At 40.9% G+C, this 14,153-nt stretch overlaps 1 protein-coding gene across 1 annotated transcript; it reads right to left on the reverse strand.

Annotated features, from left to right (window-relative positions):
- Positions 1-2,870: 2,870 nt before the first annotated feature.
- LOC120699260 (alpha/beta hydrolase domain-containing protein 17B-like) lies at positions 2,871-9,266 on the reverse strand. The gene is made up of 5 exons (XM_039983188.1): positions 8,627-9,266; positions 6,470-6,506; positions 6,148-6,384; positions 5,984-6,031; positions 2,871-3,717 (listed from the first exon to the last, which is right to left on the reverse strand). Exons 1-5 carry the CDS (start codon positions 8,926-8,928, stop codon positions 3,238-3,240), a joined length of 1,104 nt encoding a protein of 367 aa, XP_039839122.1. The 5' UTR covers positions 8,929-9,266; the 3' UTR covers positions 2,871-3,237.
- Between the last annotated feature and the right edge of the window lie 4,887 nt (positions 9,267-14,153).

Consider the following 14,153-nt stretch of genomic DNA (forward strand, 5'->3'; position numbering starts at 1 on the left):
GCCTGAAAGGATTACTCCAATCTTTCTCTGATTCAACTGGTCTTAAAGTCAACTATGCAAAGTCTCAGATGATCCCGCTAAACCTGGCTCAAGAGCAAGCAATGATCCTTGCAAATACTTTTGGTCAGCTAGGAACTCTTCCATTTACCTATCTGGGGTTACCTCTTGGCACAACAAAACCCAAAGTTGATGATTATATGCCTCTCATGGATAAAACTGAAAAAAAGGCTCACTTCAGTATCCTCTTTCCTTACCCTAGCTGGGAGACTTCAACTGGTCAATTATGTACTCTCATCTCTTCCAACATATGCAACGTGTAGTTTGAAAATTCCAATTGTTGTCTTGGAATACATTGACAGAGCTCGAAGACACTGCTTGTGGAGAGGTTCTGATGTTAATGCAAAGAAGAAATCATTGGTAGCATGGCCAAAAGCTACAAAGCCTAAGAACAAAGGTGGTCTGGGAATTATTGACCTTAAGTCTCAAAATGATGCACTACTTCTCAAACATCTAGACAAAATTTACAATAGAAAGAATATCCCCTGGGTAAACATGATCTGGCACACATACTATTCCCAAGGGCAGATACCTCATGCCACAGCTGACACGGGCTCCTTTTGGTGGAAAGATCTCTTACATCTTTGTGACAAGTTCAGAGGAGTGGCAACTTGCACAGTAGGCAATGGTACATCTGTATTATTTTGGCTTGATGTTTGGAATGGACACTGTTTACAAGAAAAATTACCAAGGCTCTTCACCTTCGCCAAGAATCAAAAAATTTCAGTAGCTGCCTTTCTTGAAACAACAACCATATCAGAGCACTTTCATCTTCTCCTTTCAGAACAAGCATTTCAAGAACTTCAGGAACTTCAGAGTATAGTACAAAGTATTCAAATGAGTGATGAAGAAAAAGATCAATGGCACTATATTTGGGGATCTCAGAAATACTCTTCAAAGAGTTTTTACAACCACCCTTACAAAAACTTTCAGCCACCTAGGCCCCTTCTGTGGATCTGGAATTCGAGATGTTGCAACAAATGAAGAGTGTTTTCCTGGCTTCTCCTAATGGACAGGCTAAACACTAGAAGCCTACTAAAAAGGAGAAAATTCAAGATTGAAGGAGATAACTACAACTGTGTCTTATGTGTCTCTCAAAGAGAGGAAACGACTTTTCACTTGTTTTTCACTTGTCCTTTCGCACACAGATGCTGGCAACTGATTGGTATTCAACGGCAACATGGGCTGTCGTTCTTCCAGATGATGGAGACAGCCAGAAATGATTTCAATCATGATTTCTTCATGGAAGTTTTCATTATTGCAACCTGGCAGATATGGAAACAAAGAAATGGGCTTATCTTTGAAAAATGCCCAGTAAGTCTAAACATGTGGAAAAGAAATTTCAAGGATGAATGTCACAACCAAGCCATCAGGATGAAGGACTCCTTAAAATTTCCCTTCCTAGTCTGGGCAAATAACTCTATATAGCTTTAGTTTTTGCCTTCTTCTCTGCTTAGCTCTTCTCTAGACCTCTCAGCTCTGTACAGATACCAGTTTCCTTTTTTCACTAGCCTAGTTTAAACCTCTCTATAAATTCATGTAAGTTTTTCTTTTCTTCTCTTTGATTAATAAAAATTTCACAGCGGGGCCCTCCCTCGCTGTTTTCGGTTAAAAAAAAGACCATACACCATAATGTGGCCTCCATCGGTGTGATAGTGAATTATTAGTCGTCGTAAAAGGCTGGAGGCGGGAACATATGAAAGTGACTAATTCAAGTGTTTTCAGCCCATTGTCCACTACCCTAGCAAAATTATAAGTACATTTCATGTTCTTGAATCTTGATAAAACCATCATACCAACCTACTTATCTGACTACTATACTTCAAAGGCCTCCATATGAGTTTCACACCCTTTTCTCACTCATTCGCCCTGGATCCAACTCACAACCATTGGGGGGCTGAAGTTGTCTTCTTCTTCTCCCTTCACTTTCTTCTCATTTAGCTCCCCTTTTCTAATGGAGGTGGCAGCCAGTAGAGGGTTCGAGGCCCCCTACCCCCGACCCTTAGATCCGCCACTGCCAGTAGTGGCCACTGCTAATTCTTGGTGTTGCCACTCCTTTCACATCGGACAACTTGGGACGTGAATCCTCAAATCAATCTCCATCGATATTTGCATGATTACATCTGATCTGACCCAATTTGGCAAACAATTGAATTAATGAATGTCACAAATGCAGAAGCACAGGATCTAGAAACACCAGATGTTAAGCATCACAACATAAAGCATATTGTAAAAAAAGAGAGGCACTATTGGACAACAAGAAAGGACATTTTTCCTCTCTCAAAGTTCTCCCTTGGACAAATTGTTAATCTGCACTAATTGTGTATTATGCACTATACCATGACTCTAGAATGCAGACTACATTGTAGACGGTACAAGTGGTTGTAGCAACAAACTATCAGTCGGTACAGACGTATGCCGACTCCACATGTTAGTCACTGAAAGTGGCGTCGGGATAAGTTTTTACCGACCAGCAGTCAAATAGCAACAAGATAAATACCGACTAACATCTGCTTACCTGTGGTATAGTGATACTGAATGCAAATAATAACTAAAGCAAGCTGGACGACCAAGTAACTAAGGCAGAGAATGCTTGAACAGAAGTGAGCATCGCCAAGATTTAGGAAACCTGATATAGGTCTTCTGTTTCAGATGATGTTCTTAGACGTTGGTATAACAGGGTTTTTTATTGTGATTTTGTGAGAGGTGGCTCCCAACTGTCAGCTGAAATTCCCAGCAGAATGCAACGAACTATGCATTCTATAAAAACAGGGAAACCTTCTTTAAAAAAAGGCATAAACACTATGAGCATCTATACGAATAGGTAAGCTCAATTCAACGAAAGAGAAGAAAACATTATTGGTACAATGCAACAGATTATACACAATACTGCCATGGCTAGTCCCAAATGTCATTCAGTTTTAACACCCCTAACAGAATAACAATTTTGTTGAACACCAACATACACGTCTTCCACCACATAAACAACCATCATGAGTTCTACAGTGAAAACCCTCGTCAGTGATTACCTCATCTTCCCTCCTTTCTTTGTGTCGGCAAACCAAACTCTTATGCCACACTTTCCAGCACATGGGTGAACACAGATAAATACAGAAGTAAAATCCCCAAAACAACAAACCCCCATGTATAACCTGTATAAGATGTTAAAAAGTCTTTTTTTCAACTGGCCCAAATCCTGTCCAATCTGTCCACGCTCTTCCGGCCGCAGTCCAGCTGCTCAATGTTCCTCTTTGGCCTCTCAAAGATGTCGACACTTCTCCTGGATTTCTCAAACTGATCGAATGAGATCTTTAGTTTGTCCACCTTCTCGACATTGCTATATCTGTGCTCAGTATTTCTCGTTCTGTCTCGGGTTGACCTTGATTTCTCCCTGCGGTCTGTGCTCTTTCGAGAGGGTTCAAAGAAATCGATGCTCTTTCGTGATGGTTCAATCCGATCCACACTTTCCCTCCAGGCTTGCCTTTGGGATGGTGACTTCTCTACTGTATGGACAAATTTCTTGAGGTGCCTGAGGTATTCTGGGAAGAGCTCCAAATCACAGTGTTTCCCTCCCCTGAGCCATAAGGGCTCGTATTTCTCTTTGCAAAGTTCCCATAGTTGCTTACCATGAGACCAATCCACCACTTCATCAGCAGTTCCCTACATATCACCAAAAGAGTTATCAACACCAGTAACCAAGAAATGCATGCAGAGTGAATTTGAAAAAATGAAACCAAGAAATGCTCTGGTTGATGTTAAAATATTATGTCCTAAATTCATCCACAAACTAAGGATAAATTGCAAAGTAATCCCTGTAAAGTTCCCATCCATTCCATGTGCATAACAATAACTCCAATTATTTGTGTGCGCTCAGACCACATGAACATTGCTCATATTGTTAGAGGTGCCATTCAAATGGCATAAGCTGCATGGGTCTGACCCAGTTGACTGCAGATGGGCAATTTAACAAATTAACACGCTCTGAAAAACACCAACCTCAAGTCTCATCCATCTGGTTTTAATGTTATGTAGCTCATGTGATTGAGAAGGCTTGCCCTATACCATAAGTAAATACTATGTGGATACGAGTTCTAAACCATATATAACTTCATCTAGTATGCACATCCATTCATAAATATTACCATATAGAATGCATACAAAAGTAGGGCAAACTATTAACATCAGAAAATCTGCAGATCACACCTTCACTCTGTTTTTGATGACCGCAATACATTCATGACCCAGAATCGATCCACTGTTTTTTTCCAAGAATGTTGACCTCTAATACCTAGAGCCATGGGCAGGACATGTGAACCCAAAAAGGATTATGCATGTACCCAAAGTCCTATGTGTTCAGCTGATCCACAGACAGACCACAATAGGTCCAATAGTTTATGTTCTAATAAATTTTGAAGGAAAAATTTATTCAATCAACAGATAACTAATCGAAGAAATTTACAACATTTTTCCAAATGATTCTTATTTTTGCCAAGTTGATACCCAGGGGACAATCATTGTAAGTACTTATTTTAGACCAAAATTTTCTATTTTGGCTTTCAATTGACTGTGCTGTGTGCTCTGCTTACTTGATGTAAGATCCAGATACCTAACTAGATAACACAAAATATTTCAACTCTGAAAACTGCATTGCCAGAATAAAACATATTCATAAATAACTCAATATTCAGACGAGCAGAGATGCTGAAACTCAACTAGATGAATGCAAGTTGCTGTACCATGTCAATGACGTTAGCCTAGGGCATTTACTTCCACTATTGACACCACAAGATCCCCAATTGATATATTTAATGAAATGCGGGTAAAAAAACCTCAAGGGTGTACAGGTGCAACGAATTATTTTTTAAAAAAAAAAACTCACAGGATATAGGTGCACAAATTGAACCTGAGTACACTGAAATAATGAATTTCCAGAACAGACCAAATACTATTTTAGTGTGCAGTTACTGTTACCCGCTTATCTCAAACTATCTTGGTATCAAGCATAAAATCAGATATTCCAGAAAACAGCAAATTTAACAAATCACTTGCACTTGCCCCACTATCCTGTCTTTCACAACTTTTATATTGGACGAGGCTTTAAGTAGATAAGAACTATACACTGATCTATTAGCTATTCACCACATCTTATCCAGTTATCAAGAACAACCCAAACATTTAAAAACAAGAAGTGTGTCCACTGCATGGATAATGATTTATCAGACCTGTAAATAGTGCTTTCATTTTTGCAAACTAAAAGTACATGATGGACCAAAGTAACAAGCAGTGGCAATGAAACTACTGTAATTTAATTGAATCACATGAACTGAGCAAGAAAGACCAGACTAATAGATTATTGGGACTCAACTGACAAAAACAAATGCAACTAAACAGATATAAGGATTCTTCAACATTGAATTTTATTCAGCAACTGGATCCACAAAAGCTTAATATGTTGAGGAAAGGTGTGATATATACTTCAAATGTTGTAACTTATAAAAAAATGTCAGATGCACTGGAAAGCTGCATATCATTGCATTAAGAAGCACATAGAGTTTGCAACACACCCAAAACACATGCACACGTACCCACACGGCAAGACTTAGGTACTCACACCTATGACAACAAAAAATGACCCAACCAAACAAACAACCAGACACCTATATGGCAACCACCTCCACATGTACTAAGCCCCTAGCAGTAGCTTATCCGAATTTAAGGTGGGAATGTAAGTTGATGGGCAGGCCAATAATAATTTATGTAATCCAAATTTAAGGTTTTATATAATTGAAATATTTTTCTCATATTGTATAAAGCAACAATTGAAAAGCAAACATAACTATCGATTGTAACCTGACATCTGACTATTGATTGTCAAATTGAATTTGAGAAAGAAGAGGGAAAAAATGTAAATTGGAGATACACTTACATGTATAATGAGCACAGGACAGCTAACTTGAGGGATTTTATCAATATTCTGGAAGCAAATGAAAAATAGAGAACTGTCAGCATAAAATAGAGATAGTGCAGGATATCAGAGCATAGATCAGGTGACTCAATATTGAAAGCAGTGAGTAGGAGATCATAACAAACCTTGTATATGTCAAACCAATATGTACGTTTCACAGGATACATAACTCTCAGCCCTGACAATATAGGACTATGCAGGACAACAGCTCTCAGACGAGGCAATCGACTCGCCAAATCTACTGTAGGCCCACTCCCAACAGATTGTCCATAAAGAATTATTTCTTCTTCCTTGGCACCAAAGTTCTCTATGAGGCACTTGTAAGCTGCCTCTATATCAGCATAAGTATTTTGCTCACTCGGCTGAAACCGGACAAGGGAAACACTAAGCAAAGGAGATTTTACTTGGTTTTGTTATGAAAAATAACATTCCTCATCTTCAACATACCTTTCCTGATGATTGCCCATATCCTGAATAGTCATACCTGCATAGTTTCATAGTTATTATTAGCCTCTGGTTACAAGAAAAAACCAATTAACAAGTTGCATATGCTGTTTGTTCACACAATACAATTTTACATAGGAATTGTGTTCTTTACATTCTGTCAAAATTCAAAACCAAGGATTTCTCCATATTATCAACGTGCAAACAAATTCATAGATTGAGTTCTAGTTATGCATGCCAAAATAAGTTGATTTTCCAAAATTCATTTTAAGCAAGCTATAAGACAATACGACTGAGTTTCTGTCATACCCTTTTTGTTTTAGGAAACGAGTATAAGACAATATGACTGAGACCAAATTCCTTTAAATAGATTCATCTTGAGATAAGCAGAGGCACCTAAGCTAGATAACTTTACAGTCGTTTACAGATCAATTACAGTTCATTGATGAACTTCCCATAAAGGTATCATGAAGCAATATTGAAGTATGCAAATTGACAATCAAGCACTGCCAACGCATCATAACATGCCAAAACAAACTCTATTAAACAGTCCCATCCCATAATGGAAAAGAATCCAGTGCTAGATGCAGCATAAATTGGAATCTATTCAGAGCCTATAAAGAAGATAGCAATAATGGAAACATATCCAGATAATGATTTGCCATGAAATTAGTACATTGGTCTCAATCATAGACATTACGGTTGCATTTTAGCAACAGCCATCAATAACATGGCATAATTTAGAGATACTCTGGATAGAATATGCAGTCTGAGATAAAATCATCAGAAATGTCTATTCCATTAAAAAGAGATCAATATAGCAATGTCAAAACCTCTCTACAAGCAGAGACATTGAATCTGTAATGCAAGAAGGGCCCATATAAAAGAAATGTTTGGTCCCACAATGTAACAAGAACATAGCTTCTTGCAGTTCTCGGAAAAAAGTGAAGGCTCCAAGCACTTAAAAGAGAAGAATAGGCTAAACCAGCTTAGAAGCTGTTTTGCTCTACCACGGAAGCTCTGCCTAGATCATGTCTATAGGTCTAAAAATGTACCAATGATGCACTATGCAGAAACTAGCAAAGCCAATGAGCCAAGTCTACAAGAATTAGTATTTTTGTTTGATTTATAATAAACCAGTTTGCACATCAAGCTGACCAGGAGAGACTACATCATTTATTTCATGTCAAACAAAATCTAGGACCATCAATGACTTCTCCCTTGGATAGATAAGTCAACTCCTAATACAAGAGTGCAGTAAGCACAGGGTCAACTGGTCAATCACAACAAGAATTGTAGAATTCTTTTTTTAAGAAAAAAAATCACAGCTGAAGAATTCCAAATTCAGCAATACACTCGCAGTATAGCAAACATTTGAGAAAAGCTGTCAGCGCAGAAACTATCATCATGACAGGCCGACTGCCCTGCTCAAGAATTTGTTTCCCTCTTCAAGAAAAGCTGCTATACGAAACCCCAAAATAGCCAGGCAGGATCTTGAGCGGCGCAGAAGTTTCAGCCCAGAAGCTGAACATTCCGTGATACCATGAACAGATCAGAGAAAATTCCAGGAAAAAAGGACGAAGACGAACTTCCACAAAAACATATCGCTTTTCCCCAAAAAAAAACAGTAATCCGAAATACTAAAGAAAGATTCTGAAAGCGCAGCCAATTTGCATCAACTTTACTTGCAAAGTAAACCCAAAATTCGAGGCATCATCATATATCACGTCATGTATATCGCCAATTCGGCGAAAGGAAGCCAGAAACCTATGAAGAAGGAAATGAATATTCCCACGCCAAAGCTTAAAAAATCCTCAAATATGGGCATACCCACAGAAGTTTACGGGAAGTCGACTAAACGGGGGCAAAGGAAAGGGAAGTGAGACAAGCATACCAAAAGCACGAAATTCCCCCCAAATTTAGTAAAAATCCAGAGCAAACTAGGGAGCAAAAGGAAAGAATTTGGCATCAAAACATGAGATTTCACACATCGACGGCGACAAATCGAGCAATCCCGCAGTCCAGGAGCACGGCAACCAAGAGGCGCGTGTGCCTACGAGCATCCACAGATCACGCCAAACCGGGAAGGGGACAGGACAGCAAGCATGGCGAAGGTAGCCACACTAGGGGAAAGCGGCCGGCCGAGGGAGGCGAGCTCACCCGAGGACGTTGACGCGGAGGTTGAAGGAGAGGTGCAGGAAGAGCTGGTAGAGATGGCCCAGGTCGGCGGCGTTGCCGTGGGAGTAGAGCACGGTGGTCGCGGCGTCCGGGTGGCGCACGTACATCGCCGCCAGCGTGTTCCCCCTGCGCGTGCGGAGGCGCAGCACCTCGACGTTCTCCCGGTGGGGCTGCCCGCTGAGCGTGGTGACCCCGGCCCCGGCGTCCTCCACCAGCGCGTACGACGGCGGCGTCGGCGGGAAGAAGGCCATCTTCGCCGCCACGCTCGACGTCACCCCTCCCATCCCGCCCCTCCTCGATCCCCCTCGGCCTCCCTCTCTCTCTCTCTCTCGCTCCTCTGAGCTAGCTTGCTCAGGCGGCCTTTCTAGCTCGAATCCGGAGGGGAGCTAGCTGGCAAGCTAGCGAAAGCTTCTTGTTTTTTTTCTCTCTCTCCCCCCTCTCCTCCTCCTCCTCCTCGGGTGGGTTGCCTTGCCTCCTTTTCGCGTGCTCGATGGTTTGGTACTCGTGAGACGGTGGAGTGGAGTGGGGTGGTGGTGTGGGGATGGGAGCGCGAGCGAGCGAGGTGCCGGTGCGTGGTGCTGCGCGGCGTCCGAGGAGGGTCCTCGAGTCAAGCTGAGGCAGGGGCGTGTCGTTTCCCGCTCGATCGGCTCTGGTCCTTGGACGGTGGCGGGTTGGCTGCAGCTGAGCTCTCACACCTCGTCTGCTGGTGCGCCGCCGGCGGCTCCTTCTTCCCAGTAACGCATTTTCAGTATTGGCACCCTTTCGGGAATTTAGCAGTACTGTAGTCAATAAATGTTCTAATTTTAGAAGTGATAACTGAAGAATTTGGAAGTTAGTAAGGGAATGATTTCTGTAGGCACATAATGGTAATACTATGTCCTCGTAGTATCCTGAATAGTTACGTCCAACTGGAAACTGGACGGCTAATGTGATCTAAGTTTATGGTCGGTTCATGACCTTGGATACCGAAGGTGTTTTTAGGGTGATTTTATAGTTCCTAGTAAATGAAGACAATAAGGTCTTTCTAAGAATTTGCTTCCTTTTTGCAACATTTTCAAGTACCTGCTCACAATGAGTACTCCCTCCATTTTAAATATGTCGTTTTGATTTTTTTAAATCTATATATTTTGTTATGTATATAGACATATTATATCTAGATGCATAGCAAACACTATGAATATAAAAAAAGCTAAAACGACTTACATTTTGGAACGGATGGAGTAGTACATAATTTACATTAATTTTGTGAAGTAGAGGTCGTATTTCGCTTTTTTTTAGCAAAGGTCGTATTTCGCTTTTTGGTAAATAATAAAAGAACAGAAGAATGAGTGATTCATCATTCATGAGAAGCTGTTTGCAGCCACCATCATCTAGCCCACTACTCCGTTTGAATTAAATTCTACCAGTGAGTACTGTTTCCAGATGTAGCACATTTCCAGATCATGTACAAGTGATGTACCTTTCCGGATTAAATGTTTAGCAAAAAACCACCAATTCTCAAATTGGACTGTCTCTTTTGATAGTACAAATATTCATGTAGCATTTCATTTCGAGCGTGATGGAGAACTGAAAAGTGCCAATTAAAAAATAATAATCTTTATTCACGTCGTTTTCAACGGCCGTAAAAGCTGGGGCATGATGTATGTATATCCAAACATATGAATAATCTGGATGCATAGAAATAAGAGTTGAAAGGAACATTGGTGCTAAAGAATCTTTTGACAGAGACGTTTCAATCATTGCAATTCAAAATGTACTGACCGGTGACGGGATTAAAGAGGAAGAATTCAAAGGAAAATGCGTATGGTAGTAAGGTGAGAGCTCCAAGTTGGTCGCGAAAGGTGGACGTAGATATGAACATATTGTCACGAAACATAGGCCCTGTTTAGTTCCTAAAAAATTTTCTACAGTACCTAATACATCGAATTTTCGTACATATGTATGGAGTATTAAATGCAGTTGGAAAAATAACTAATTACACAGTTTAACTGTAAATGACGAGACGAATCTTTTAAACCTAATTAATCGATAATTAGATATTAATTGTCAGCAATGAAAGTGCTACAGTTCCAAAACTAAAAAATTTTCCCAAACTAAACAAGGCCATAATATGACAATTTTGTGCTAAATGTTTATATTTGGATCTCGAGTGATACAATAATACAAGTTTATTTGGGACTAAGTTATTTGAGGGTGTTATGCAGTTCCAAAATTATTAATTTGTAGAGCTAGGTCCGTGAATTTGTTAAGCACTTAACTCAGGTCCAAACATCTTTATTTGCAAAATGATCTGCCTACATGGCATTTGTGTCGCCCAAAAAAATTTTCATTTTTATCTATATCGTTATTATTGGCCCTACAAAACAAGAAACGAAAAAAAAAGTAAAATTCCATTATGTCCCACATATTTTCCTAACATCCTCTCTACTCTTCCTCGTCGGGCTTAAAGCTCCAAGTTAGTCATGAAGGATGGAGGAGACATGGCCATATCACCCTGTCATAAAAAGGGTAATTATATGTTATTGATACTTGGACATGAGGCAACTAATAAGTTGAGGGACCTGGATTAGTTCGATGAAAAATGTGGCATCCTTCAGTCGCGAAGGAAGTGTGGCATCCTCAAACAAGTTGATAACTGCCGACGGACTATGCTCTTTAAATAAAAATAAATTTTGATTATGGATGCCAAAAGTACCCACTCTATCTAGTTGGATATTATCATCTTGTTTTGTTGGGCTATCTGGACATTCAGGAATGATGTCATCTTTCAGAATATCCTGTTTCTATCTTTTTACCGGAGCAACCTTCAAGAAAGAACTCACACCGCTTTTGCACCGTGTGAATCGCCATGCAAATGGGCTCAAAACCAAGCTATACCCACCTCAATCCATTCTTATAAGAAAAATTAATATTAATCACTCCACTCCAAACCACCACCACACACCAACCCAATCCAAACATTTCAGCTCATAATATAATAAATTATTAGCCAAACTATAGTTACAACCCAATAAGAACCCGTTTCCCCAAAAGAATTTTATAGTGTAGGTCTTACCACATTGTTTTGCACAGAGTAGCTGCCAGTCATACTGAGTCATCTTCAAAAAAAATTCGGTCAATTTCGACAAAATTATATAGTGTGAATGCAAGATTTTATTTCCAGGGTCCAGATCTTGATGTGGGGCCCACATGTAGGTCTAGCCATATTGTTTTGCACGGAGTAGCTGCCAGTCATACTGAGTCATCTCCAACAAATTTCGGTCAATTTCGTTAAAAATTTATAGTGTGAACGCGAGGTTTTATTTTCAGGGTCCGGCTCTTCACATGGGGTCTACGTGTAGGTCTAACCATACTGGTTTGCACAGATTAGCTGCTAGTCATACTGAGTCATCTCCAACAAATTTCGGTCAATTTCCATAAAATTTTATAGTGTGAACGCGAGGTTTTATTTCCAGGGTCCGGATCTTGATGTGGGGCCAATATGTAGTTCTAGCCACACTGATTTGCACAGAGTAGCTGCTAGTCATACTGAGTCATCTCCAATAAATTTTGATCAATTTTGATAAAATTTTATAGTGTGAATACGATGTTTTATTTTCAGGGTCCAGCTCTCAATATAGGATCCACATTTATATATAGTCATACTATTTTGTACAAAGTATCTATTTCAACTCACTCCAACCCATATTTGCATAGAACCCACTCCACCCCACCCTATTATCTAATACAACCTATTTAAACCCATCCAAACACACCCCATATTAAAACCCAACCCATAAACCTCATTTTAACCCAACCCATTTGCAAGGCGACGTGTGAATCAAAACATAAAGAGTGTTTAGCTGAATGGATAAACAACTTTGGTTAATTTTTACTTATATTAATTTTCTTGTTTTCTTTCTTTCTTTGTATATATCTTGAGTGGATTTGTAAAGACTCTCTTTCTCTTCGCATTTTAATATATTCATAATCAGTAGGAGATGCTCATCCCCTCCTATTACCTCAGGAAAAAGTATCCACTATAAAATAACATTGTTAGGCCAAAAGTACGCACTCTAAAATAATATTGAAATTTCAAATAGTGCTTCCACTCTGAGAACTTTTACATGAAATTTTCAAGTCAGGGTAAAGTCAATGAGTTGTTTAATATTTTTTATGGGGACAAATGTAAGCGTTAAAATATGAGCAAGTCATATTCAACAATCCTCGCCAAACTCCTATTTTGCGTAGCTGGGTTCGATGTATGTCATGCAATATTTAGTGTAATTTGTAGTCATACAATTTAAATAAAAATTGGTGCATGATCTCGCAAATGAATTGTTTGTTTGTCAAAACACAATACTGACGCACTCGTACCATGGGCACTCCCCTATGAATGGGCACACCCCTACGCTACTACTTTGAGAACCTCTCAGAGATTGGACAGCATATCACTTAAGAAGACTTCATCAAAGGCTGAGGGGTGATTTTTTTTTTAACAAAGGGATGATTTATTTATGCAAATGAACAAGGAGAGAAACCATGAAAACAGCCAATGTGGAGACCATAACAAAGTTACTTGTTTCTTCTACTCCTCAAGGTACAAACTTTGACATTTTAGATTTTTTTTGGTGGGGTGGGTGGGTACGTGTATAAGTTGTAGCTAGAGGTGGTAACGGTCATTGTCGTAGTGCTCTCTTCATAATCCAATTTGATGCCCTTTACCACCTCTCATAGCAAGCTTCGCTCCATATATTGGATGAGTGCAATTACATTAGAGGTACGAACATTAATTGTGCTTTACTATTTCATATTTTTATTTTTATGTTTCCTTCATATTAGTGGCCAAGTGCAGGGCCCAATCTTAACTTAGCTGCCCTCTATTCTGGACAACCTTTTCATCCACTCTGTTCTGCTGGCAACCAGCAGCAGTGCGTTTTGTATCACTCCTTGTTAGAACCTTAATCAGGAAACCTTGATGCCTTTATCATGCCCGCCTGCCCAGCTGGCCATGCATCCCGGGTACAGCGAGATGCCATCCTGCCACGTAAGGGCGCGAACAGTAGGAGCCATCTCCCATCCGGACAGACAGCGAGCGAGACTATTCCGGCATGATTACCTCAGCGCTCCGCCTGGTGCAGTGCAATCACTGTGCGGTGCGCGCACGTACCGTACCTTGGCCGGGCGGGCCTGCACCTTCTCAACGCGCTCCGTGCCGAGTGTACCGGAGCTACCCACCCTCTGGCCGTGACGATGCCCGTCGCGACCCGGAAGGCAGCTGCTCGTCGTGGCCATCCGGGGGGGGGGGGGGGGGTCCCCGGCCATGCCGTGGTGCGAGGCTGCGGGCTGCGAGCGGCCGAGCCCGGCACCGCGCGGCACATCTCCAGCTCCCCATGGCCCAACGGATCGGGGACACGGCCGGCCGGGCGGCACCCGTCCGGGGCGCGAGCGCGACACACCCGTGCGCTCTCGGCGTCGGCAAAGCGGAACGGACGCGTGCGTGCCGGCCGGTGTCGCGCGCGGGCGGGGC

This window comes from Panicum virgatum, chromosome 3K (genome assembly GCF_016808335.1).
Source record: "Panicum virgatum strain AP13 chromosome 3K, P.virgatum_v5, whole genome shotgun sequence".
NCBI classification, from domain to species: Eukaryota; Viridiplantae; Streptophyta; class Magnoliopsida; order Poales; family Poaceae; genus Panicum; species Panicum virgatum.

Excerpts from the sequence above, each read along its gene's own strand:
- LOC120699260 (XM_039983188.1), bottom strand. The coding sequence starts at position 8,928 with ATGGGAGGGGTGACGTCGAGCGTGGCGGCGAAGATGGCCTTCTTCCCG. Across the intron at positions 6,032-6,147 it reads ATTGGTTTGACATATACAAG|AATATTGATAAAATCCCTCA; the intron begins GTTTGTTATGAT and ends ATTTGCTTCCAG. Across the intron at positions 3,718-5,983 it reads GTCCTGTGCTCATTATACAT|GGAACTGCTGATGAAGTGGT; the intron begins GTAAGTGTATCT and ends GGTGATATGTAG.